At 38.7% G+C, this 23965-nt stretch overlaps 3 protein-coding genes across 4 annotated transcripts; 2 read left to right on the forward strand and 1 right to left on the reverse strand.

The window, feature by feature from the left end:
* Window positions 1-688: 688 nt before the first annotated feature.
* On the reverse strand, window positions 689-2463 carry si:dkey-51e6.1 (uncharacterized protein LOC558617 homolog). The gene is made up of 3 exons (XM_042483917.1): window positions 2250-2463; window positions 1780-1904; window positions 689-907 (listed from the first exon to the last, which is right to left on the reverse strand). Exons 1-3 carry the CDS (start codon window positions 2461-2463, stop codon window positions 815-817), a joined length of 432 nt encoding a protein of 143 aa, XP_042339851.1. The 3' UTR covers window positions 689-814.
* Window positions 2464-5650: 3187 nt separating this feature from the next.
* LOC121963698 (sushi, von Willebrand factor type A, EGF and pentraxin domain-containing protein 1-like) lies at window positions 5651-22885 on the forward strand. Its single transcript, XM_042513963.1, has 29 exons — window positions 5651-5736; window positions 5864-5936; window positions 6063-6467; window positions 6650-6754; window positions 6843-7034; window positions 7179-7370; window positions 7858-8046; window positions 8150-8335; window positions 8453-8659; window positions 8790-8969; window positions 9077-9209; window positions 9316-9368; window positions 12772-13170; window positions 15054-15233; window positions 17503-17510; window positions 17597-17672; window positions 17779-18165; window positions 18256-18363; window positions 18461-18646; window positions 18740-18931; window positions 19431-19616; window positions 19710-19895; window positions 20013-20195; window positions 20298-20483; window positions 20655-20840; window positions 21334-21522; window positions 21621-21809; window positions 22324-22443; window positions 22554-22885. The coding sequence occupies exons 1-29, from the start codon at window positions 5734-5736 to the stop codon at window positions 22622-22624; spliced, it is 4950 nt and encodes a 1649-aa protein (XP_042369897.1). The 5' UTR covers window positions 5651-5733; the 3' UTR covers window positions 22625-22885.
* Window positions 12375-16561, forward strand: LOC121938220 (L-selectin-like). Of its 2 annotated transcripts, none has more exons than XM_042481494.1 (8): window positions 12375-12504; window positions 12591-12649; window positions 12772-13170; window positions 13257-13361; window positions 15054-15233; window positions 15465-15554; window positions 15651-15672; window positions 16052-16561. In XM_042481494.1, the coding sequence occupies exons 2-8, from the start codon at window positions 12622-12624 to the stop codon at window positions 16095-16097; spliced, it is 870 nt and encodes a 289-aa protein (XP_042337428.1). In that variant the 5' UTR covers window positions 12375-12504; window positions 12591-12621; the 3' UTR covers window positions 16098-16561. The 2 variants fall into 2 exon arrangements, with proteins under 2 accessions (XP_042337428.1, XP_042337435.1); XM_042481501.1 differs by having other exon boundaries at window positions 12595-12649.
* Window positions 22886-23965: the final 1080 nt, after the last annotated feature.

Genomic DNA, 23965 nt, shown 5'->3' on the forward strand with positions numbered 1-23965 from the left:
AATTACTTTTCGTTGTGCATTGTGCTGCACCGTATTTATACACTGTGTTCCATATGCATGTGTCTGCTTCAAATATATTTTATTTAGTCACTATTCTGGTGTGAAAAAAAGAACTAACTAAAAAGCTGCTCAAAATCAGTATTGATTTGGGACACAATGTTCATCTTATTCTTTTATGGTATATATTTGCTAAATGAGGAGGCAGAAGAAAGAGAGAAAGGGAACAGTTGTTTGCTGAAATGTGTGTATAGTTGTTTACATGCTCCTAGGCTCAGGCTATTTTAACTCTCTGTAACCATGTTTTTGTTAAAGTTTTGCCAATTCCTAGCCTTTAATCCATTATTGTCTGTGCGTTATGATTATTTATTATTACACAGAAATTAAAGCATATCGCAATGGAAGCCCTCTTATCTGTGTCTGGTGTTTTAGAACAATAAACTTTCCCTCAGCGTAAAAGGATGTGTTAGTGACTAAGGCTGGCTCACCCCTTCCTGTGTGGACTTCACGCTTGGCACCAGGCCTTCTATTCTGATGAAGTTAATCGGACGCAAAGCCAAAAAAATAGTAAGTGGAAAGAATCATTCTATTTATAAGGGTAATGATGTTGGCAGAATTTATACCACATCCTTCACATTTTTGCTGGATGAAAATGATAAAACCTGCAATAAAAAAAACACTTTTTTAGGAGTCGGTTTAAATGCAGAATGATGTATTTGAATTAAATGATGGTTGTACAGAGGGATCGATTAGTACAAGATTCTTACATTGGAACTATCAATAACGGCAGATAATTGAATAGAGACCCAGGTTCAATCTATTTTTTGTCGTCAGACCAGGTGACTTCATAGTCGCCATAGGCACTCTTCAGCTTCTCTGCAGACACAGAATGGTCTGCTTTCCCAAATGCCTGGAAATTATTGAGAAATAATGTTTATTTTTACATTCAAACATTACTAAGTATATGTAGTAGTATATTAATAGTATTTTATTCAGCTTTTAAAGGTCCAGTGTGTAGGATTTAGCAGGATATATTGTCAGAAATGGAATATAAGTATATTTTCTTTAGTGTATTATTACTTTAAAATAAAGATTCTTGTGTTTTCATTACCTTGGAATGCCCTGTTTATATCTATATATGAAGCGGGTCCTCCTCCACAAAGTTTGCCATGTTGCACCGTCGCATTTCTACAGTAGCCTAAAACCAGATGCTGGCTCTGGATAGGGCCATTAAAGTTTTTGTGTAGACCACTGCAGTTAGCAGCCCCTACACAACAAGTCGAACGGCTTTGGAAAAACACTGATTTTTAACGTGAAACTGCTTCATTCAATGCTTTTATCAATTTTCATCGCCTGGTTTGTTTTATTTAGAGAGGAAGAGACCTCTGCGGGTAATTCACCTCACACTAAAATCCTCCTGAAAGTCTGGATCTTAAGTTAGCAGACAAAAAAGCTGAGCTCATGTAAGCATGTGCTGGGCTAGCAGGTCATTTGCAATGTGACAACAATGTAATACAAACACTGATTTGTTATCTGAAACTGCTTTGTTCAGTGTTTTTACTTATTTTAAATTAGCAGGACGGTTTGTTTTGGAGAGAGAGAAACCTCCGCGGATAATTTGGCTGCCGGAAAAAAAACCTCCTTAACAATGAACCCTGACCTTGAGGTCATACTTGGCAAAGGAGCAAAGTTTTAGCTGGCTGGAATCTGCAATCCTCACCGCAAGATCACTTAATCCTACACACTGCTCCTTTAAATGCATTTCCAGTCAAATGAACTCACAGTTGATTCTCCAAACACCCTTAGTTTTTTCTCTTGGCTGTTGTGCTCAATCTTCCCTCCTCCGAGGCATTTACTCTCCATCCCCAAGGCCTCCATGGCTGGACTGACTTTCTCAAATATATGATCTGCAAATAATTAAGAAAATCCATTAATAAAAACATACAATCTGGTTTAGCCACAGGGAAGTCAAATAAGCAACATATTTTCAGCATGTTATTGTCATTAGTCTCACATCTAATCTATAATTGGTGCCTTGAGTATTTGAAATACGCATATTAAATTTGGAAAGCATTGCATCTGTCTGTTCAGTTTTTAATGCACGCTGCACGTTTTCAGTGTGCACGACACTACATGAGTCAAGTAAAATAGCTCATTCTGCAGCAACAATACAGGTCGCGGTTTGCACGTTATCACGAGTTAAACTGACGCACTTGGCGCTCCTCTGCAGCAAATGGCAGTAATCAACTTACTGTGATACTCTGCACTTTTTGTGCCTCGGACTATGTCTTTATGCACATCGCCATCTTTCACTTTCACTCTGACCAGAATGTACTTAAAGGTTCCCTCTGGATCAATCTCTACAACGGGGATTTTAGCCAGAGCGTCTGCCATAGCGACTGTGGCTTTAGTCAGAGCACCGGAAACCCTCAGACTGCCAAGAGGTCTACCGACGACCGACAACATAGTGCTGTTCTTACATATGGCTTTATTTGGACTGGGACTATTTCCTGTCTTAAAGAGACAGTCCACCTGCAAACTGTCGGCATAACTGTACATGGTAATGCAAACTGGCGACCCCATATGGCAACTAGGGGAACTGTTTGAATTTAAAAGCCCTTAAAACAAAAAAAAAAAATAATGTTGTCAGTGTACTGTAGCTTATATGTAGCTAGTGCACTAGAATAAAGGGCTTAAAGGGCTCTTGTACCAACCATCGATTGTATATAAAGATCTTTATGTGCAGTCTATGGTACCAACCCAGTTTATAGCAAAGAGAAGAGATCAAAAATACGTCTAATAATAAACTTTATTTTACACTTTATCTAAAAAAGCACTTTTTAAAAACAAAGCTATAAAGCCCTCTATGTGGTTTAACAGGCTTTTTTTTAAATATAGGATTTGGGCAAATAACATCAGACAGTTTTAAGAAACTCAAAGAAAAGTAACCCCAACAGTAAAGATAATTACCACTGATGAAATAGAAATGCAAAGCTGGCAACCAACATCCCTGAAGATTGCACTGAGGCAAATAAAATCAAACAATTAAAATAGAAACATACAAAACATACATACATATAATAACCAATGATGATGTAAGATAAAAACAATGTAAAATAACAATGATCATCAAATAAAATATGTTTATATTAAACAATGTGCCAAAATGAATTAACAATTAAATGTACAAAATGAATTAACAAGTAAATCTGCTAAAATTAATAAAGGGCTTTTTAACCGATTACTTTTAAAAAGTGATTTAAAAGATATTAGATTCTGCAGGCCTCAGACCCTAAGGTCACCCCTAATGTGAGCAAGCTTAGGACTTTTTCTTTTATCCATTTGATTGTTTTTTTGTTTCCTTTAACCAGAGAAGATTTTCCGCTGATGTCTATCAGGAGGGTCAGAGGCCAGCTAGTAGGGATGTAGCTGTTGGTTCAGGACTACTTAATCAGACAGCAGGATAGATATTTTTGCCACAGATGCTTGACCCTCTAGATATCACATGGCCTCTTAAACAAGTAACCCATCGTGCAGCCTTTAATATGGAGCCAAAAACACTTGTAACAGTCACAAACCTTTCATCTCTTGCTTTATCACATCAAACAGGACAGTGACGGTAAATAGAAGTTTTGATTTTTTGTGATATTTGGTAACTGGTATGCAGTCTAACAGTACTATTAAAGTCACAGTTATGGTCATATTCACATTAACCAATTTTTTTTAATGCATGATTATTTGCAAGAATAGATCTGTGGTGATCAGAGCACAAATCTATATCCGTTTAGGATTTTCTTATCAAAGGTGAAACTGACTTTCTCCCTTGGGCTTTATTCTGTATGAGTTAATTAGGCATTGTATATTATTTTTCAGTGGAAGGGATGGAGGTTAAGAGGTGTCAAGCAACAGTGGCTACTATCCAGTGCCTCAGATCAGAGAGGAAGGAAATGAACTGTCACTTCTAGAAACACAGGCAGCCTGCAGGCGCCTCTGCTCTCACACCACACATTTCCCGTCTCTGGACACCCATGAAAAATACCCGTAAAGTGTTTGTTTGCCACCATTGCATTGGGGTTTTTGGTTTTTTTTTTTTTAACTCTCTTTCTTTTGATGAGCGCATCCTTTGGCATCCTTTCAATGTGAAAAGCATGTTCCAGTAAGTGCATTGTCTGTTGGCACATGTAGTGCTGCTGCCAGTGGGTTTTGAGTGGAATTAATCATCATGAAGCTTACATTTTCTTTGTTTTCATTTGGTGGCAAATATTTAAAGCTTCATATTCAAATAAAAGGAAACAGTGGGAATATTTTCAGCACTCTAAATCTCTCTCCATCTGTCTTATCAGCTCATAGGAATTCATCACTTCCAAAACTGCATTTCCTTTATAGTAGCCTTTTTCTTCTGTGTGTGTTTTTGGGCTTTCCCCAGGAAATGTATTGCTTTCTTTATGCTATTTACTTTGTCTTTGCTATAGTATGGGTATGCTAATTCACCAAGGTTTTTGGGCACATTGGTACTTATCAGTATATTTGTGTCATTTTAGACAAGTTTTTTAAAGCAAAGTGGAGTTGGGGAACAGTCAACCAATGAATCAGGATGGTTTTGGGAGTTTTACTTTGTTTTTTTTAGGCTTTATGAGATTAAAAGTACTGTTTATTTAAAAGGAGTTTGTTGGCTTTGGCAGTAGCAATTTTGGCTGTGTCTTGTTAAACAAAAAAAAAATGTTTTAAAAAAATAAAAAGTAGAATGTCCCGTTTCACTGTGTACAATTATTGTGTTTTTGTATATTATTTTAGTTTTCGAACTGTTAGCGATACTTTGATTTTTGCCTTATTTTAATATGAACTTACACAATGTATTGTTGTTTGTTTCCGGTTTTCCTGGGTTTTTTTTTTTTTCGTATTTATTGTATCTGTTGTATTTTTGTATTTGTACATAGGACCATTTTCACTACCGACCACTATGGACTTTTTTCTGTGTCCTTAATAAAGTTTATTATTAATTATTGTTGTTATCATTAAAGAAAACAACATTTTAAATATTGCAACTGGTTGAGCTGGAGCTTTTAACTATATGTATATATATATATAAATGTATATGTATGTAATTATGTAATTATTATACATATACATATTGTATACATATTAAAAAGTGGTACAAATGTAAGCAATACATTGTACTTTATAAGGTCATCCTATGTTTTGGATGAAAATTAAAATATTAAAGATATTTTAAAAAACCTATAGAAGTCAAATATGTAGTGTAAAAAAGAAAAAAGTACACTATCTCCCTCTGAAATATTGTGTACTAGAAGTGTAAAGTAGCATATAATACTCATGTAAAGTACAACGTCCTCCAAATTGTTATTTTATTCACTACTTGGGTATATATCCTTACTTTCCAGTGGCACTAATATAGATACTAATAACAAAAGCACTACTACTATCAAACTTTTCCTTCTAAAGGAAGGGACGAAAGAAAGGAGGGAGTAGCAGAAGGGAAAGTTCCCAAGCGCTGAGGTGGGATAGAGGGGTGGGGGGGGGGGGGGGGGGTTGGGGGGATTTCCACCGAAAAAAAAAACTTGGGATGAGACCTTCCAGGAAAAGTGGATCGCACCGATAAATTGTATAAAAGCCAGCCCCTCAACACATCCAACTCAGAATCATCTCATCATCAAAAGAGCTGAGACTGAAGAAATACTAAGAGTCTTCTCAGGGTTACCACACATACTTGTTAAAATGGTGAGTGTAGACAATTTAGTACAGTTCTCTTTAGTGCAACTCTCATTCAGTGCCTGTTTGTGGCCAGTGATGCATTTATGGTATGAATTTATTTTAACTGACCTTTTTGTTTGCCTAATTTTAACAGAAGTCCTGCCTTGGATTACTTCAAACCCGTGGATCTAAGACCTCATGGATCAGCTTGACCTTTCTTTGCTCAAGTACGTAAATCTAATGCAGATAAAATCTTTCGTATCCAACTTTCACCTTCACTTTTCTTTTATGTATTACTTTTTTAAAATCCATCCTTATAACATTTCAATCTAACCCGTGTCCTCCATCCTCAGTGCTGTGTATGTGGACAAGTGTAGACTGCTGGTCCTACTTCTACTCTAACTCCACCATGAACTGGCAGCAAGCTAGAGACTGGTGCCAGGAGAGCTACACAGACATGGTAGCCATCCAGAACCAGGAGGAGATTGAGCATCTCAACAGCTGGCTGCCCAAGAAATCCACCTACTACTGGATCGGGATCCGCAAGGTCAAAAATGTCTGGACCTGGGTGGGAACCAACAAGACTCTGACAGCAGAAGCAACCAACTGGGCGATTGGCGAACCAAACAATGGCAAGAATGGAAGGAGTGCAGGGGTGAATGAGGATTGTGTGGAGATGTACATAAAAAGAAATGCACAGGCAGGCAAATGGAACGACGAGAGGTGCGGGAAGTTGAAGACTGCTCTGTGCTACACAGGTGAGCAACATCTTATTTTATTATTTCATTTTATTTTATTTTTTATTTTGTTTATTATTATGGAATCTACCTTTTTGGCTTCCTTAACTTATTTATTGATTGTATTTATAAAAATAAAAGCTCAGAGAAATGGTTTTATTCTATGCAAGCTACATAAAAGTACCACTTTTTTCCCCCCCCAGCTGCCTGTAAGAACGACTCATGCCTCCATGGAGACTGTGTAGAAACCATCAACAGCCACAAATGTGATTGCTTTGAGGGCTTTTATGGAGAGAGATGTGAGCACGGTAAGAAAACACTATTTTAAAAGTTTACATTAAGTCACTTACAGCCTGGAGCTGATATCTTATCGTGTCTTCCTTCCTTTTTTGGCAGTTGTTAAGTGTAACAAAGAGGAGGTGACCGTTCCTGATAAAGGAAGTGTAAATTGCACTCACAAATACGGAGACTTCTCCTATGACTCCTCGTGCCAGTACTCCTGCGAGGAAGGATACAAGCTGAATATGTCAAGACCCCTGACATGCACTGCCTCCACACAGTGGTCAGAGCAGCTCCCTACGTGTGAATGTGAGTATGACAAAGCAACAAAACTCATTAAAGTGGCATGACATTGACCAGTGATATCAAGGTATCATATCAGAGCAACAGGATGTTATTATCACAGTGATGGAGCCTGCTGTAATGTGTTTTTGACGGTCCTGTCGCCCACAGTGGTCCAGTGTCCAGAACTGTCAAGTCCAGCAAGAGGATCCATGAATTGCTCTGATCCTCTGGGCCCCTCCAGATACCAGTCCACCTGTGTTTTTACCTGTGATGAGGGCTATGTTCTCGCTGATTCCCCGTCCAACACTCTGCTATGTGAAGGGTCAGGATTTTGGAATGCCTCACAGCCCACTTGTGTTGGTACGCCCACATTTGAATGTTTTTAGCTTGCAATATTTTAAAGTATTGATTATATCCATACCATTTTGTATTTAGACTTGTTAATATGAGTGAAAAGATATATGATGTATTTAAGATTTTTTTTAAGCACAAAAAAACCCTGAAAATGAGTTCAACATTTTTTAAGTAGAAATTTTAACAATATGGGCAATGATTTTATATATGTAATTATGTAATATTTATAAATGTATTTTTTTCCTAGCTTTTTCCCCCTTGCTTTTTAAACATGATTTTCTAAATCTTCTAATTTTTGCAACGCGTGAAACATTTATTACCAAATTGCTCATTGCCTTTCCCCATGTTGTTGAGAGAAACCACTTTACTTGATTTTCTCAGAATTTAAAAAGTTTAAGTAGTTGTGAAAGGATTCTGAAAGCAGCACAAGGAAAAGTGATGTCGCTCCATAAAAAGGCTACTGTTGACCTTTTGTTCACTCTCTATTTTGCAGCTGTGCAGTGCCCTGCTCTACTGGAGCTGGACAATGGTGTTGTCAGCTGTGGAGATGATGCAGACACTAGGTTTAGTTACGGAAACACCTGCAGTTTCAGCTGTGTCACTCGCTACAACCTGGTGGGACCGAGCATGATGACATGCACATCAGCGGCTGAATGGAGCGAAAGGATGCCTCGCTGTGAAGGTGAGGGTTAAATTTAATCCAACAGCCTTCAAAGAGGAATTTTTTTTGTTTTTTGCCTTTGTGACAAACATACTAAATATACCTTTTTATCTTTTCCTGTTAGCCATCACTTGCAAGAATCCAGGGGGAGAAGCTCACCTCATTCCCGAGTGCAGCCAACCTTTGACCGACCTGAGGCCAGACTCCACCTGCAGCTTCAGCTGTGAGGCAGGCTTTGAACTGCAGGGAGTGCAAACAGCTCAGTGCTCTGGGGACGGACAGTGGAGTGACCCCATACCCACCTGCAAAGGTATGGTAGCATATATTCACATAAATCTGTGCCTACTACAAAGCTTTTTCACAGTCTTTGTACACTGATTTTGTGCTATTTCATGACATCTCACCATCTTTATTTTTGTCTTTTTAGCAAGAGGATGTCCTGTTCCCGAGATCCCAACAAGTGTCCAGATTAGCTGCAGCCCTTCTCTGTCTTCACCTGCTTCTACCGTGACCCCCCATCCACTTGGTATGGTATGCACTTTCAACTGCGATGAAGGCCACGAGCTGCAGGGTGCACTCAGCATGGAGTGTGTAAATCCTGGCCAGTGGACCTCCACACCACCAAACTGCACAGGTATACACACATACCAAATTGTACAGTTTGTCATATTAATTTGCATGCACTGGTTGGTGTCACTAAAATGAGATCTCCATTATCAATATATACTGGTTAACCTCTATATTGTTGCCGTGTTCTCCCACAGCAGTCAGATGCCCATTGCTTGAGGCTCCTGAAAACGGACACATCAACTGCTCAGACAGTGAATCGGTGTTCAACTCACAGTGCTTCTTCACATGCAATCAAGATTACTCACTACACGGACATGAGGTGCTGACCTGTGATCGCCATGGCAATTGGACTGGAGAGACACCAACGTGCCAAGGTAAAACAGAGAGGGAACAAACAGAAGAAAATGTAATCCAATACCAGAAATATAATACACGATTGAGTGTAAAAGGTCAAATTATTAACTTGGTTATGTTTCCACAGCTCCCAAACCTCGGACTGCTGCCATTGCTGCCGGTGCGGCAGCAGGGGGCGCTCTGTCATTATCAGCTCTGTCTATGGCTTTGTGGATCCTGAAACGACTGAAGCGGAAAGCTACCAAGTTTGAGCTGAACAGGTAAGATAAGCATTCAACTCTCGTATTTCATACATCCATTATTCTTAAACTAAACAAGTTGTTTTGAATTGCAGTGCTCATCTTCTTATTCTTTCTTTTCTTACAGCAACTCTGAGATTGAGGAGCCTCCACAGGTCTTCTACAAAAACAGCATTGACAGCCTCATTTAGAGCACATATATTTAACAACAAAGGACACTTGCATTTATCTCTAACATAACTGTGTGTGAGTCAGTCTTAGTAATGTGAATATATGAATAATTCTAATTAGTATAAGATCTGTTCAATATGTCAGAGCTATTAATGGTGAGAAGAAATGTGTTCAGACCATTTGATTTTTATATTATGTTTTCTTCAGTGTCATGATTTGCTTTGTCATGTTGTGTCATGTTGTCACATGTATTTCCTCCCAAGGGGAGTTTTATATTGAACACATTGTTCTACAGGTTTATGAACATGCTGGAAATGTGGCTTTATTCATGTTACTGTAAATGTTATATAACATTGCGGGTGGATTGCCATATAATTGCAAAGCTGTGAATAATATCACTATGTTAATTTCAGTATTTATGTACTATTTATTTACCCTGTGGCTGTTGTATTTTAAATGCTCATTCATGTTTCTGTATGTTCAAATTCATGTTTTTTAATACATAATAAAAGGTGAAACTGACTTGCTCTTGGATTTTTTTTAATACATCTTTCAGCATCATGAATGGATGTCAGTTTAAAAACAATGGGGGAAAAAAAAGTCATTTGTGTCCCTACACTCATTGAATGATACAAAGGTTCAGCCATTGACTCCATACACAACTGTTGCAACCCCTGCTATTATTCAGTGGTGTCTGTATGATGGCCTGGGGCATGTTCAGTCTCAAAACAGTGTGCAAAGTTTTGCTACGGTTTCCAAATTGAATGACATGTTTCCTCGATATGCTGTGAAACGGTGTACAAAAGGCTTTGAGGTATTAAGGGAGGTTTTCTCCTGTTATGTAGGCAGGTTAGAGGGGTACCCAATCAGCTGTGACACAAACCAAAATTTGGTAGGTAATCTTGGTAAGGTGGATGTGTTCTGGATGTACTGGGAATACTCACCCCTATAACAGGTTTTAGTTTATAGGCAGGTATACTGTAAACAGTCAGAAAAATAGATGTATATACCTGTGTACACCCTCCACTACACCTCTGTCTGCTACTCATTTACTCTCACCTTCATTGATGATGTATGAGCTATAGTTTATCCTTGGTATCCTTTTGCTTATTTTACACGCTCTACCTCATTTCCACACCACACTAATCATACATGCACCCCCTACATTACTAATCCTACTGACTTTAACATCCCATTTTTGTGCCCCTTCTATTAAGCTTGCAAGCTCAGCTACTTTTGTTAAACTAATTACTTTACAATGGTGCATCTATCATATTTTTCATGGGCCAAGAGCCAACCAACATGTTCCCACACTTTTCAGAAGTGGCATTTATCCTGACGTTGCAGGACATCATGTGTTTTTACAGAGGTCCAGGAAGAACCTTTTCTGTATACAGTGCAGACCTCTTGCCTGTTTCTCTCACCTCTATTACAAAGGACAGGACAGAGATGAATAGTTGAATAACACTGAGATGGAAGCTAGAAAAAGCTATGTTGCTGCCGTAATCTGTTTTACAGATAGTCATCATTGTTTGTTTTACCATAATCAGTGCTATATGTGTCAGCACTTCAGCAGAAATAGTTCTGTTCTCTTCCGTCATACTGACAGAGCATCTGACAGTGTGGACACTGTGTTTCTCTGTAATTTGTTGTTGCTAAACACTTGAACAGCATATTAAGGTGCAGAGAAGCATTGTCACGAAAAACTCAATTACTGTACTGAAAAAACACTTTTTCTAGTTACAATGTAAAGGCTTTATTCCATGTTGCTATTTACAGTAAGCAAGAGTTTCTTTTTAATATTTCAAAACTAAAATTATTTGAAATAATCAATTTGTTTTCTAAGCAAAGGAATACTTCCCCTAAGCGAAACAGCCAAAGTGACCAAGAACACGCAGTTGAAGCTTTATTGGTCACTTTTATAAAAAATAACTTTTTGTCATATTTGCTGAAACTGTCACTATATTCACGCAGCACTAAAGGAGATGTTTAATCTGTGAAAAATCTTGTTCCTCTGCCCCTTTGAATTTCTCACAAGTGCTGCAGTGAGTCCTAATGAATATGTCCTAAAACTGGAAAACTGGGTTTTTGGTTAGATCCCTAAAATAAGGTCTGTGTAAAATTTATGAGTGGGGGTCGTAATAACATATTCTATATCACAGAACAAAACGTGAAAGTCTCTTAAGCTTGTGTTAACCAGTTTTTACAGGACTCATCATGCAACAGTGTAGTTTGCTTATAGTCTAATGTTTTACTGCTGGCAAATTCATTTAGGCTTCAAAAATCAGAAAAGTATTGTTCATTTGTGAAGATAATCTTGCTGAACCAAATGCATAAGTATTATTAACTTTTATTTGACACAAATCTTATTTTATGTCATAATCCAAAATCCAATGAGAAAATCCCATATGTTCTTTAATGAAGGAACCAGGGTGATGCTAACTTCTGTCTCAGCCTGCAAAAAAAAAAAAAACAACTATTACTATCTACTATAACTATTACCTCAAATCAATAGAAACAGCCATTGAGAATCTTCTCAGTCTCTAACACAGCTGTTAATATTTTTAGAAACATATTTCAGTCATTATAATAACATAAATTAGTTTTATTATAGTTTTTATTATTATATATATTTATTTCATTTTCATAAAAGCCATCAACTGTAGCTTTAGTTGCAAGATGGTGAAAGATTTTAATTTCTCTTTGGGGGAAATATTACTGTGTGTTGGCTCCAAGATTCAACTGTGACCTTGGGCTTACCTATCATGTGAAACATTTTTGTATTGTTTGTGTTCCAATTTCATGCATTGCCAATCCCACATTTACCAGAAACAAGGGTAATTTCCCAAAAGGCCTGTTCAGGTATAACAGGTCATTAAGTCAGCCATTCATTCATCACATGCATTCACTCTGGAAAGTAAACATCCAGCTATTCTATGATAATGTTGTACCGAATTGCAGAAGAGAAATATAAAAGCCGGACACTGGTTACTTCTCGCAGCAAACTAACATTCACTTACTTTACTGCTGTGGTGTAAGGTTTCATATTTGATTCAATTAGAAAACAGGGATTCAACTTAAGTGGGAAGTTTACTTCAAACAGTTTAGAAACTATATCATTCTCATTTTAAAATACCAACTCTGGGTAAGTACGCAAGTTCTAATTCAGGTATTTTTCATTATTGTTTTCATCAATATTCTTGACCTTTAAATCATTTTTTCTTTGGACAGACAGCAGGAGTTTATAGGTCACTAACTGAAAATGATTTGGATATTAGCCCTCCTCCTCAGTGAGTATTATTTTTAAGGCAAGAGAAAAATGTCCATTGTAAGATAACATTGTGCATAAACTCTTTCACATCTAATGACAAGAGAACTGTCCTTAATGTTTGTCTTTCAAATTGTGCATTAGGTTGCTCCTTGACTGAGATTGTCTTGGGCTGGACATATCATCACTCAGATAAGAAGATAATGAACTGGGCCGCGGCCCGACAGTGGTGCCAGACCACTTACACAGACATGGTGGTCATCCAAAACCAGTTTGAGAATGACTTTCTGGTCTCCATGCTGCCAAATAAAACCAAGAGTCCATATTACTGGATTGGAATCACTAAAAACCACATGAATGAACCTTGGACATGGATTGGGAATAACAGCACATGGATTGGTGAGCAGTCATGGGCAGCAAACGAGCCCAACAACAACCACAGCACAGAGTTCTGTGTGGAGATCTACGTGAACCAAGGACCAAACCGAGGGAAGTGGAATGATGAGAAATGTGCCAATCGGAAAACTGCTGTTTGTTATAAAGGTATGTAAAAGCTGATTGGTTTTGAGGGTTGTTACAGATTTAGAAGTGGATGAGATTGTTTTAGTATTGCATTTTTTCTTTAACAGCACAATGTAATGCAACAATATGTGGCAGAGGAAGATGCCAGGAGACCATAAACAACATAACCTGCCTCTGTGATCCTGGCTATGAGGGAGACAGGTGCCAAACAGGTGAGGAGTTAGCTCTCTTAAATTAAAAAAAAGTCTCCATTTTTTTTTTTTACAGTGGATGATGTTTATTTAAAGGACAGGTGGAATTTTTTTTCCAAATCTATCTTTTTGGGCTTTTATTGCCTTTAATGGACAGGACAGTTTAAGCGTGAAAGGGGGAGAGAGAGAGAGAGGGGGTGACATGCAGAAAAGGGCTGAGGCTAGAATCGAAACCCGCAACCACTAAGGCGAGGATACAACGTCTGTATATGGGGCACCGCTCTATCCACTGTGCCACCAGGCGCCCCTTTCCAAATCTATCTTTAAAAAATTGTCATGGGCCTATATGTACACTGAAAGTTTTTGTTTGCTGTTGTTCACATCCATATTCTGCAAACTGCATAAGGGTAGCACATTTAAAACCATTAATTTACTTTATTTTGGTCAGTTTTTAAAGAGCCCTGGCACACCAAGCCAACGGTCTGCAATCGGTAAATGCTAAGCCACTGCTAAGCATCTGTCACCCTAGTTTTTGCAGGGTGCCCCCCACCGTCGTCACTAAGTCAGCCCTTGTCTACATTTTTCTTTTAGCCAATTCAGAATGCTGAATCAGTGTTGGATATTTTTAGCCATGCAGCTCTTTTGCAGAGACAGTTCACAGTTGTTTGTGTTATTGTTTGCAAGTGCATGAAAATTATACTCCATTCTGATGGCCTTCCAGTTTCCTTTTTTTAAATGATGAATACAGACTACCGCCCCCTGCTGGTATGGAGAGTTATTTCCTCTCACTCAAGAGCAGAGCATTTGCTAGATAGCCTTTTGTTGTAGTCTCTGCACTGTGTTCAGGTGCAAAGTTTTGTCCAAAACCCAGGTGGCATGAGGTATTGCAACCGTCAGCCTTCATTGCCAGTTTTTTTTAAATCGGTTTAGTGTGTCTGGGCCTCAAGGCACAACAATGTGACAAGCTATGACTGGACAACAGCTTTCAGGGTTTGAGTTTAGCAAGCTGTCCACTATCACCCTACTCTGCAGTTCCCCTCAGCACTGTACACCTTTATAGTGTCTTTCAGCTCAAAGTGTTAATTTTCCACTTTGCACCTTAACTGATTTGGTTCACTCTCACCGTTAGCCCGTTCTCGACCACAACAGGGATCTCAAAAAACCCGATTGGACACTACCTAACCAGCCCTAAATAACAAACAGACAATATTGGGGTCGATTGCTTAGCACAGTGGAGCAGTTAATGCTAAAAAGACAAATATTTCCCTTAAGAAGTTGGTTGAGACCAATAAATAAATTAAAAAAAAAGATCTTAAAGAGAGTGGACATTGGACTAAAATTCATGAGGTGGAAACAAACACAGCTCCAGAAGAATGCAAATACAGTCAGGTGTAGTATACTGAAGTCTCATTGTTCACATTCTGATGTGTGAACTTTTCACCATCCCATTCTTAGCCTCTGTATTGTTCACCGTCTCAGACGGCGCTTCTTTTGAACATGAACTGAATTTTATGACAGAATCTTTTATGATGATCACAAGTCCCTGCATCTGTTTCCTCTGTTTCCCAAGGTTAGGCTGAAACTAGCATTCAAAAACTCTTCAAAATACTTGCATCAGCATGTTTGTGCCCTACAAATACTTTTCACAGAAGAAAATTAACACAACACAGTTACATAACTCCTGGTGAACTTTAACCTGTGTTGGTCCCCCAGCTGTGGAATGTCCTGCTCTGCCTCAGCCTGATAACGGATACCTTAGCTGCTCCGGAGGAAACCTGACATTCAACTCAACCTGCCAGTTTAAATGCTACCCAGGCTTCCTGATGACAGGCTCGCCGGCTGTCACCTGTGGGGTCACCGGAATCTGGAGTGGCCCAAGACCTTTTTGTGCAAGTAAATATTTGAAGTTATGTAAAAGCTTAAAAATGTATTTTAAAAAATAATAAATACACCAAAACCAAGGCTGGCCTTTTTTTTGTGTAAAGGTGAATCTGCCTCTAATGAATCCTGCAGGCAGCAGTAGCAGTAGTTGTAGTAATAATTTATTTTTAAAAAAAGAAATAAATATCACTGTCAAATACTGTGTGAATTGGAATGAAGATGACTGTATCTTATTTTTCTCAGACTATAAACAGGCCCTGTTTGCTGTTGCTGGGTGTGGAGCCCTCTCAGCCCTCTGCTGCCTATGTTTCTGCTGGATGAAACGCAGAAAAAGTCAGTGTTTCTCAATCGCGCTTCATCGAAACAAAGATACATGTTATTGCAACAGACCTCAATAGTGATCTGCTTTTGTCTGTTAATTTCTCACAGGAAAGAAACTTGCCCAAGTAAGGTAAGTGTTGAAATGTACTTTTGCAAAGCAACTCCACCCATTTCTGCACATTCAATATCTAAAACTTGATTAACTCAAATGCTGCAGTTCCTTGCTTCTGTTACCTAAAATGTTAACATGTTTATTTCACTGTAACTGTGATTCATTACTGTCAATAATCCTAGAAGTGTCTTTGATTTAGTATATTTAAGCTTGTTTTTATTTTATGTTCTTTAGCTATTTAATGATGTCGTAATTGTATTTAAATGTCCTTTTATAATTTGTCTCTTTTGCTCTTTGCCTCAGTGCTTTTGACATTTTATGTAAAGCCTTTTGAATTATCTTGTTGCAGAAGTGTGCTGTATAAATAAACTTGCCTTGCCTTATTTGTCCTTTACAGGCAGCCTGAAGATGTGACAAATTCATGCAGTGAGGCACAGGGATGACAGACAACTTGGACCTCATTTATGTCTTATTAAAATATATCTTTAATGATGCAAATGCAGTTAGTTATATTTTAGTAGATTGCTAGTAAATAAATCTAACAGGCTGCACATGTTGCATGCCAGGATAACTAGTTATCTAAGTGTTTTGTCCAATATACCCTATGTTAAAGCTTTATTTGTATATATGAATGAATATAAAGTATGTAGCCTTTGTGTGTCTGTGTATGTGACACAGGTGTGGACTTGAGTCATATGACTTGGGCTTGAGCCAGACTAAAGTCACAAATTTCATGACTTTTGACTTGACTTGACAAAATCAAAAAAGGCTTGCAACTTTGATTTGAGCCACTTGACTCGAAAACATAATACCTATCCCTAAAGTCACTTTGAAAAGAGAATGTCAGACTTTTTTCCCCCTAAAGTGATAGAAGATACAACAAAACATGACAAAAACATACAAAATCCCTTCTTTCAAAATCCTTGTTACTGGTTAATAGTGCTATATGGAAGTGTGATGTCAATACGTTTTTTTTTTTATTAGGTTTAGTCGCACTGATTTTAACAAATAAAATCATATATTTTGTTTGTTTTTTTGTAAGTTTAATATTTTATTACTCTGTTGTTAAAATGGCTTTACATTAGGTTAAGAGAGCATTAGGATTTAATCATTTAGGACTAAAAACTGAAAGCTAAAGACACTGGGACTTTAATCTTGACTTCGGACTTGACATGAGACTTGAGACTTAATTGTGATTTGCAAAATAATGAGTGGGTCCCTCTACTGGTATGTGATGGTTAATTAATAGAGGAAAAAAAAAACCAAAGTCTGCACACTGGATTGTGCTCCCATAGATATTTAATTCAATTACCAAGGTGGTACCGAGGTGACATTTCATAATTTTTCTGAGGTAGAGCATGCAGCTCAAATCATCACCTCGGTGGTGATTGAATTGAATATTTATGGGAGTATAATCCAGTGTGCAGACTTAATTTTTTCCTCTCTTGTATTATCTCTTGTCCAGCACCAATTTCTTTTTTTTGTTTTTGTAAACTTTTTTTATATGGTTTATAATTATATCATGCGTACATACACTCAAGACATGCATCTAATAACATTGGTGGAGTTGTATTTCTGTGTCATCTAAATATAATTAAAATGAATTTAAAAGTTTTTAAGTTAGGTTTTGATGAGTATGAGTGAATGCCTGTGTGTCTGGGTCTGTGTGTTTGAGTTCCCACAGAGTTATGGGTGGTATATGGTAGTATCCTTCCTGAAAGGAAGTTACCGCAAAAGACATATTGCAAAACTGGTCATTGACTCATTCCCTGATGGACAATTAATGCCACTTTGCCATCGATTGTCAGCAAAGTGGAAGAAACAACTAGACTGAGTGACTGAAGACAGATGAAATGGTAAGACCTGTGAAATATCAGTGCAAGTTTTGTACATTCACTCTAATATGCAACTGTAAGAAAAACATCTTTTTTTTTTATGTCAGATGTTTCCAGAATCAGTCGACAGACAAAAACTGCATCACATGGTGCTGACAGCTGTATTCATTGTTTTTACACAAGGTAGGTGTTCATAATCTCACAGGCACCGAACTCTTTCAGATTCCTGTCTCTTCTCACTTCACCTGTTCAATTTTATCTCATCATCATGTTTTTAAACCAATCTTAGACCTGAGCAGCAGAGGAGGAGCACATGCATGGACCTACAGTTACAACACCAGTCCAAACCGCAGATGGCTCGAAGCCCGCCAGTGGTGCCAGCAGCACTTCAAAGACATAGTGCCCATTCGGAACCAGGAGGAGAGTGACTTCATCAACAACCTGCTGCCATTTAGCCCAAAATATTACTGGATAGGCATAGGCAAAAAGGCTGGAGAATGGGTCTGGGTAGAAACTGATGAGAAGTTGCCTAAAGGGCTTCAGAACTGGGCCCCAGAGGAGCCAGATAACATAGTGGGTCAGGACTGTGTGGAGATTTACATTAAGAGGGAGATGGACACAGCCAAGTGGAACAACGAGAACTGTCGCAAGAAGAAGGGAATCATCTGCTACAATGGTAAACACACTTAGTTTTGTTTAATGGACACATTTACTGACTCATGTAGGCTTATTACCACATATGAGATATCTCCCTGTATATTTGTAGTCTCTTGTGCACAGGATTCCTGCAGTGCCAATGCAGACTGCATTGAGACCATTGGGAACTATACCTGCCAGTGCCATCCTGGTTTCCAGGGCTCACGTTGTGATGAGGGTGAGCAAACATTGTTATGGTATATGTAAATGTCCTGTGTGTAGGGTTTTTGTTCTGCGATTACTTAAATAATACATTTAATATGTTTTCTTTTCAGCAATTGCATGCAAACCTTTGCTGGATCCAGAACAAGGTTTTCACAACTGTTTCCATCCTTATGGGTCCAATCATTTCAACTCTTCCTGCCATTTCCACTGTGAACTTGGCTTTCAGCTAGTAGGCGTGCCCCAACTGCTATGCCAAGCTAGTGGACTCTGGGACCACCCTGTCCCTCTGTGTCAAGGTATAAAAACAACTAGATATAAACAAATTAAAAAACAATTGTTATTTCAGATGTCAATGTTAAACGGAAAATATTTCTCACTGCCTATCTCAGTCAGACAGTGTCCAGTCCTGAACCACACCAACATCAGCGGTGGTATTCTGAACTGCAGCCACCCTGTTGCACCTTACAGCTACAACTCCACCTGTGAGGTCAATTGTAATGAAGGCTATGAACACAGTGGAGCGGACCATATTCGCTGTGACCACACCGGCCAGTGGACAGCCAGTGTCCCAACATGTACAAGTAAAGTGATTGTCATTAACTTTGAATGCAAAATTTGGCGCAATCATGTTTTAAACCAGCTTAACCCTGATTAAGTTTCCCATCTGAATACTTTTTATGAAATTCTTTGCGATTGCCACTTTGTATGTGACTTCCTTTCTTGTAATACTTGACCCCTGTTGATAGACTGATGGCCACCTTTCATTAATTCTCAACTGGCCAAAATGCGCGGTCACATCCTGTCCAGACTGCATGTCAGATAGGACTGAGGTCACAATTGTTAACACTTAACTTCACAGTCATTTGTGTCAGCATTGGGAAAACAACATTGTAATTTAATGTGGTTTGGAAGTTGCTGTTTCCTTTGACTGTAAATTATGTCAGCATTATGTCATGTTCATGCTATGTTTATAAAAGCAGAGTCATAATGCACAGCCATTTAGACTGACACATTTCTGTAAGTACATTGATTTCCATTGAGTGGACTGACTGTGTGATTTATATCTACATCCCACCACAGTCAAAAAGTGCTCCCCCATTTTCTTCCCTGTCACGGGCAACGTGACATGTGTGGACACTGTGCAGCCCTTCTCCTTTGGCTCACGGTGTAACTTCACCTGCCAGGAAGGCCGCTACCTGACCGGAGACAACACATTCACTTGTCTGGCCTCAGGACAATGGAGCAACCCTTCACCTACATGCACAGGTGGGTCACAGAAATTATGCCTAACACAAACTTCCTGAAAACAGATACATTTGTATACTACTCTGATGAGTGATAGTGTTTCTTCCTCTGTAGTGGTAAAGTGCAGCAGTTTAAAGGCTCCACCTCATGCCTCCATGCAATGTCAGGACCCTCTCGGAGCACACAGCTTTGGCTCAACATGCACACTGCAGTGTGAAATAGGATTTGATATGATTGGCACAAACATGACGAAATGTTCTGCACAGGGCAACTGGAGTCATGCACCTCCTGTTTGCCGGGGTATGACCATGAATTTTTAAGTCTGTTTTCATAAGTTTAAAGTTGGCTTGTTTTGAGTTTGTTTTTTTTTTTTTCGTTTTTTGTAATTGGTCTTTTTTGTCTCTGTATTTTTTCTAGCTAAGAGGTGTAAGCCATTAAATCCTCTTCATGGCTCCCTTAACTGTTCTGACCCAAATGGTTCCTTCAGTTTTGGTTCTCTGTGCACAACAACCTGTGAAGAGGGCTTTCTGCTGAATGGTGCAGCCAGCACTGAGTGCACCTCTCTGGGCATTTGGAGTTTAGACATACCACAATGCTTGGGTTAATAATTAATAATGTTTGCATCATGATCTGTAATTTCTTTCTTGTTACCACATAAAACTCTAACATATCTCATTTTCCTTCAACATGTTTACCTTCCAGCTAAGAGATGTCCCACTCTGAGCTCTCCTTCTCATGGCTCCTTGGTCTGCTCCGATACCCATGAAGAGTTCAGTTTTAGATCTCGGTGCAAGTCAACATGCGAGGAGGGTTTTCTTTTGAATGGGACGGCTGACACAGAGTGCACCTCTCTAGGCACATGGAGCACAGACGTCCCTCATTGCTTTGGTAAAAACAAAGAAGAAAGTATAAATCTCTGTATCATGATCTCTCATCAGGGGAGTTCTTAGTTTAGAGGCCCAGTGTGTAATTTAATGTCATTAAATCTTTAATTTAATGGTCTAGGTAGCTTGACTGTAAAGCTCTTGAATATATTGAGTTCTCCTTTTTCCCCTGCAGCTAAGAGATGTCCCACCCTGAACTCTCCCTCTCATGGCTCCTTAGTCTGCTCTAATCCTCGTGAGGAGTTCAGTTTTGGATCACAGTGCAAGTCAGCGTGTGAGGAAGGTTTTCTCCTGAATGGGATGTCTGACACAGAGTGCACCTCTCTGGGCACATGGAGCGCAGACATGCCACGTTGTTTGGGTAAAAACAATCTCTGTATCATTATCAGTTGGTTATAATAAACATAAGAGCTCATAATTTCATGGTTTAGGAGGTGTTTCAACACCACTCTACCTTATAAAGCTCTAGAATATCCTTCATCTGTAACATTATGAAGTGCAAGTCACAGGATTGGACCCAGTTGCAGACAGAAGATGAACACAAACTGAAAAAACAAAGGAAGTTGGCAGGTATAGGTAGGGAAACACTAATTTGGGGAGTGAAAACAGGAGAGTAAACTGCAGGCAAGACTAGTGAGGGACAGGTGAAAGTAATCAGGGTGAGGCTAGTGAGTAAAGTGATCCAAAACAAGAGGAAATGTGAATAACAAAATGCATTAATTTATAGCACAACACACCAGCTGTATCGCTATCTTGTCATGTGTTGAATCAATGGTAAGGTCTTTAGGGGCCTAGATGAGGGTTATTTGGTCTGAAGCTGACTGTCATATATTTTTATTCACTTCTACCTGCAGCGCAGCCATGCCCCCTACTGGCCAAGGCTCCAAAACATGGGAGGATGAACTGCAGCCATCCTTACTCCCCTTTCAGCTACAGCTCCCACTGTGACTTTGAATGTAATGAGGGCTTCTGGCTGAGAAAAACACCAACTATGACATGTAACTCCTCAGGCCTCTGGAGTCAAGATCTGCCCACCTGCAACCGTGAGAGCTCACAGTAACATGAACATACTTGCTGCTCTGGTATTCAAACAGCTGATCCAATGTCAGTGACTACATTTTCTGTTCTCTCCACATCTCAGCGGTACAATGTGAGGCCATTAGTGCCTTGCCTTTATCTCTGGCTATGAACTGCTCCCATCCTATGGGGAACTTCAGCTTTGGCTCCCAGTGCCTGTTCACCTGTGGAGAGGGATTGTCCCTGAATGGCACAGAGGTGATGTCTTGCTCCTCCAGTGGCATTTGGAATGGCAGCCTGCCTAACTGTGCAGGTAAGCTGATTTTCAGTATGGTAACATGCTGAAACTGGGCAGGTATAATGTTTTATACCAAGTTAGTACAAAACACAAACTACAACTGAGCCTGATGGGGATGTCATCAGTTTTGCAGAAATTTGGAATAAACCAAATACCTGATACTTGATAGGATATTAAGGCACTTTGCAGTGAGGTTGCAGAACTGAAACCTCTCCTGTGTGTGCCTAGCTTGTAGGAGAACTACCCCAAAATACAAACGGCCCTTTCGAGCCAGTGCTTGGTTTGCTCATCCTTGGCTAATGTAGAACAATATGTCTGATTCTGCAGAGGACAACCCGTTCCCCGTATAAAGATGAACAGCTCATTCTAACAAAAACAGGATTATCATTTCCAGGATATTTCTTTGAAGAATGCCCCTAAATCCTACACTTGGGCCAAAGTGGTGGGCTGACTGATCAAGAAACATACAGTGAAGATAAAAACAATTAAAAAAAAAAGTACTGACTGTGATCTTTATGTGTTCCTGTAGAAAATATGCCAGTGGGGACTGCAATGTTGCTGTCTACGAGTGCAGGAGCAACCTACATTGTCTTGCCACTTATCCTGATTGGCCTGGCTTTGTTGGTTATAATGGGATTTAAGAAAAGAAGTAAGACCTACTGTTATGCTATGTTATGTTAAGATGCTGTACAGTTTTACACATACATCATGTTGTAGCACTCACAGTGAATCTTTAATCCTTATTTCTGATTTTTGCAGGAAAACAGAGCACGTCTTATACACCAGCGTGGGGGGAGAGAGAAAATCCAGTATTTGAATTTGAGACCTGATTTTTGTAACAAATCATTTCAAATCAAGATTGCAGCCTAATGCTTACTATTGTTCTATGAAGCTTGTTAGTAAATATTATTGATCGTCACATTCAAAGGAATACTTCACAAACAAAATGATAATTTGTAAATCAATTCTTCATGCTGTGTTATGTTGAATCATTGAGGAAAACTTTGTTTTTCTTGCATACCAGGAAGACTGCGAACATTCACTGATTGACTGGGGACTATGTTAAATAGAAACATCAATGTACAAACTCGTACAGTAAAATAATTCAAATGCTATTTATCCATTTACATGCTTAGTACGTCCCCAACATTTTTACTAAAAAAAGGAAGTTTCACTCTTAGTTTAGTTTTAAATGTTTAGAGTCAAGGTAACACTGCATCATGAACTGATCTAAAATTGTCTTTTTGTGGGTTAAGTATTCCTTTTACCTCAATTTTCCAGTTCCACTCAGATAATCCTTAAAATGTAGATAATCGTGCAAATTTTGTGAAGAAACCTTAACCCTTTGTCATAAAAAAAAACACATTTAAGCTTGCATGCAGCTTTGCTCTGTACCCTGCTTGTATATTGCTCGATTGTCAATAAATTATCAACAATTCTTAAATGGTACAGTTTATTTTTTTATTTTATTTCATTTTATCAACTGACTCACCCAGTATGGTACATTAAGCATATGATCAGTATTGGCATTCTTTGTCCACGTCCAGTGTCATTTGGTTGAGCCAAAGTGTCTTGTTGGTGCCCTCCCAAGTACCTTGGTTTACCCACATTTGACCCCCTCCATAGAAACTAATACTGTGGGGTCAAGCGGGGAAGTGGCAGAAACCCCTTAAGATTACCAAACTGCCACAAAGTGTCAGTTTAGCACATTTAGTGGCCAGAAAGCTCCTGTTAGTGAGTGGGGAGGAGGTGATCTATTATCAGCCTCAGCTCAATGTGTCACACTGGGCACTGATCCCACACTGAGGGGCAATCCACTATCCAAATACACAGTATGTTGAATTTAATGGCTTGTACTGAGACTCACACGGTGTTGAAAATTGTACATATTAGGGATGATAGACATTTTAAATTAACCAATTTAAGCTTGAATCTATTGTATGAATTAACCATTTGAAACCTGAAATGACATCAGTTTTCTTGTGCTGCATTAAGATGCCTGTTACACACATTCAAAACTTTTTTAAAAAAAAAAAACAAAACATTTTTCTTTTCTTGTTTTGCTCAGTTCTGGGCAATTCTCTTGTAACTCTTAACCTGTAACTTCTTCCTGTTTTTCTGAAAAAAAAAACAACAAAAAAACAATACAATTCTTAATTCTTCACATTTTA

Source organism: Plectropomus leopardus, chromosome 3 (genome assembly GCF_008729295.1).
Source record: "Plectropomus leopardus isolate mb chromosome 3, YSFRI_Pleo_2.0, whole genome shotgun sequence".
NCBI lineage: Eukaryota > Metazoa > Chordata > Actinopteri > Perciformes > Serranidae > Plectropomus > Plectropomus leopardus.

Bases quoted from the DNA above. Each gene is read 5' to 3' on its own strand.
- si:dkey-51e6.1 (XM_042483917.1), bottom strand. From the start codon at position 2,463: ATGTTGTCGGTCGTCGGTAGACCTCTTGGCAGTCTGAGGGTTTCCGGT. The intron at 1,905-2,249 runs GTAAGTTGATTA...AATTATTTGCAG, and splicing joins AAAAAGTGCAGAGTATCACA to ATCATATATTTGAGAAAGTC. The intron at 908-1,779 runs GTGAGTTCATTT...AATAATTTCCAG, and splicing joins GGGTGTTTGGAGAATCAACT to GCATTTGGGAAAGCAGACCA.
- LOC121938220 (XM_042481494.1), top strand. From the start codon at position 12,622: ATGATTTGGATATTAGCCCTCCTCCTCA. The intron at 15,555-15,650 runs GTCAGTGTTTCT...AATTTCTCACAG, and splicing joins CTGGATGAAACGCAGAAAAA to GAAAGAAACTTGCCCAAGTA. The intron at 15,673-16,051 runs GTAAGTGTTGAA...TGTCCTTTACAG, and splicing joins AAGAAACTTGCCCAAGTAAG to GCAGCCTGAAGATGTGACAA.
- LOC121963698 (XM_042513963.1), top strand. The intron at 17,673-17,778 runs GTAGGTGTTCAT...AACCAATCTTAG, and splicing joins ATTCATTGTTTTTACACAAG to ACCTGAGCAGCAGAGGAGGA. The intron at 19,617-19,709 runs GTGGGTCACAGA...CTTCCTCTGTAG, and splicing joins CCCTTCACCTACATGCACAG to TGGTAAAGTGCAGCAGTTTA.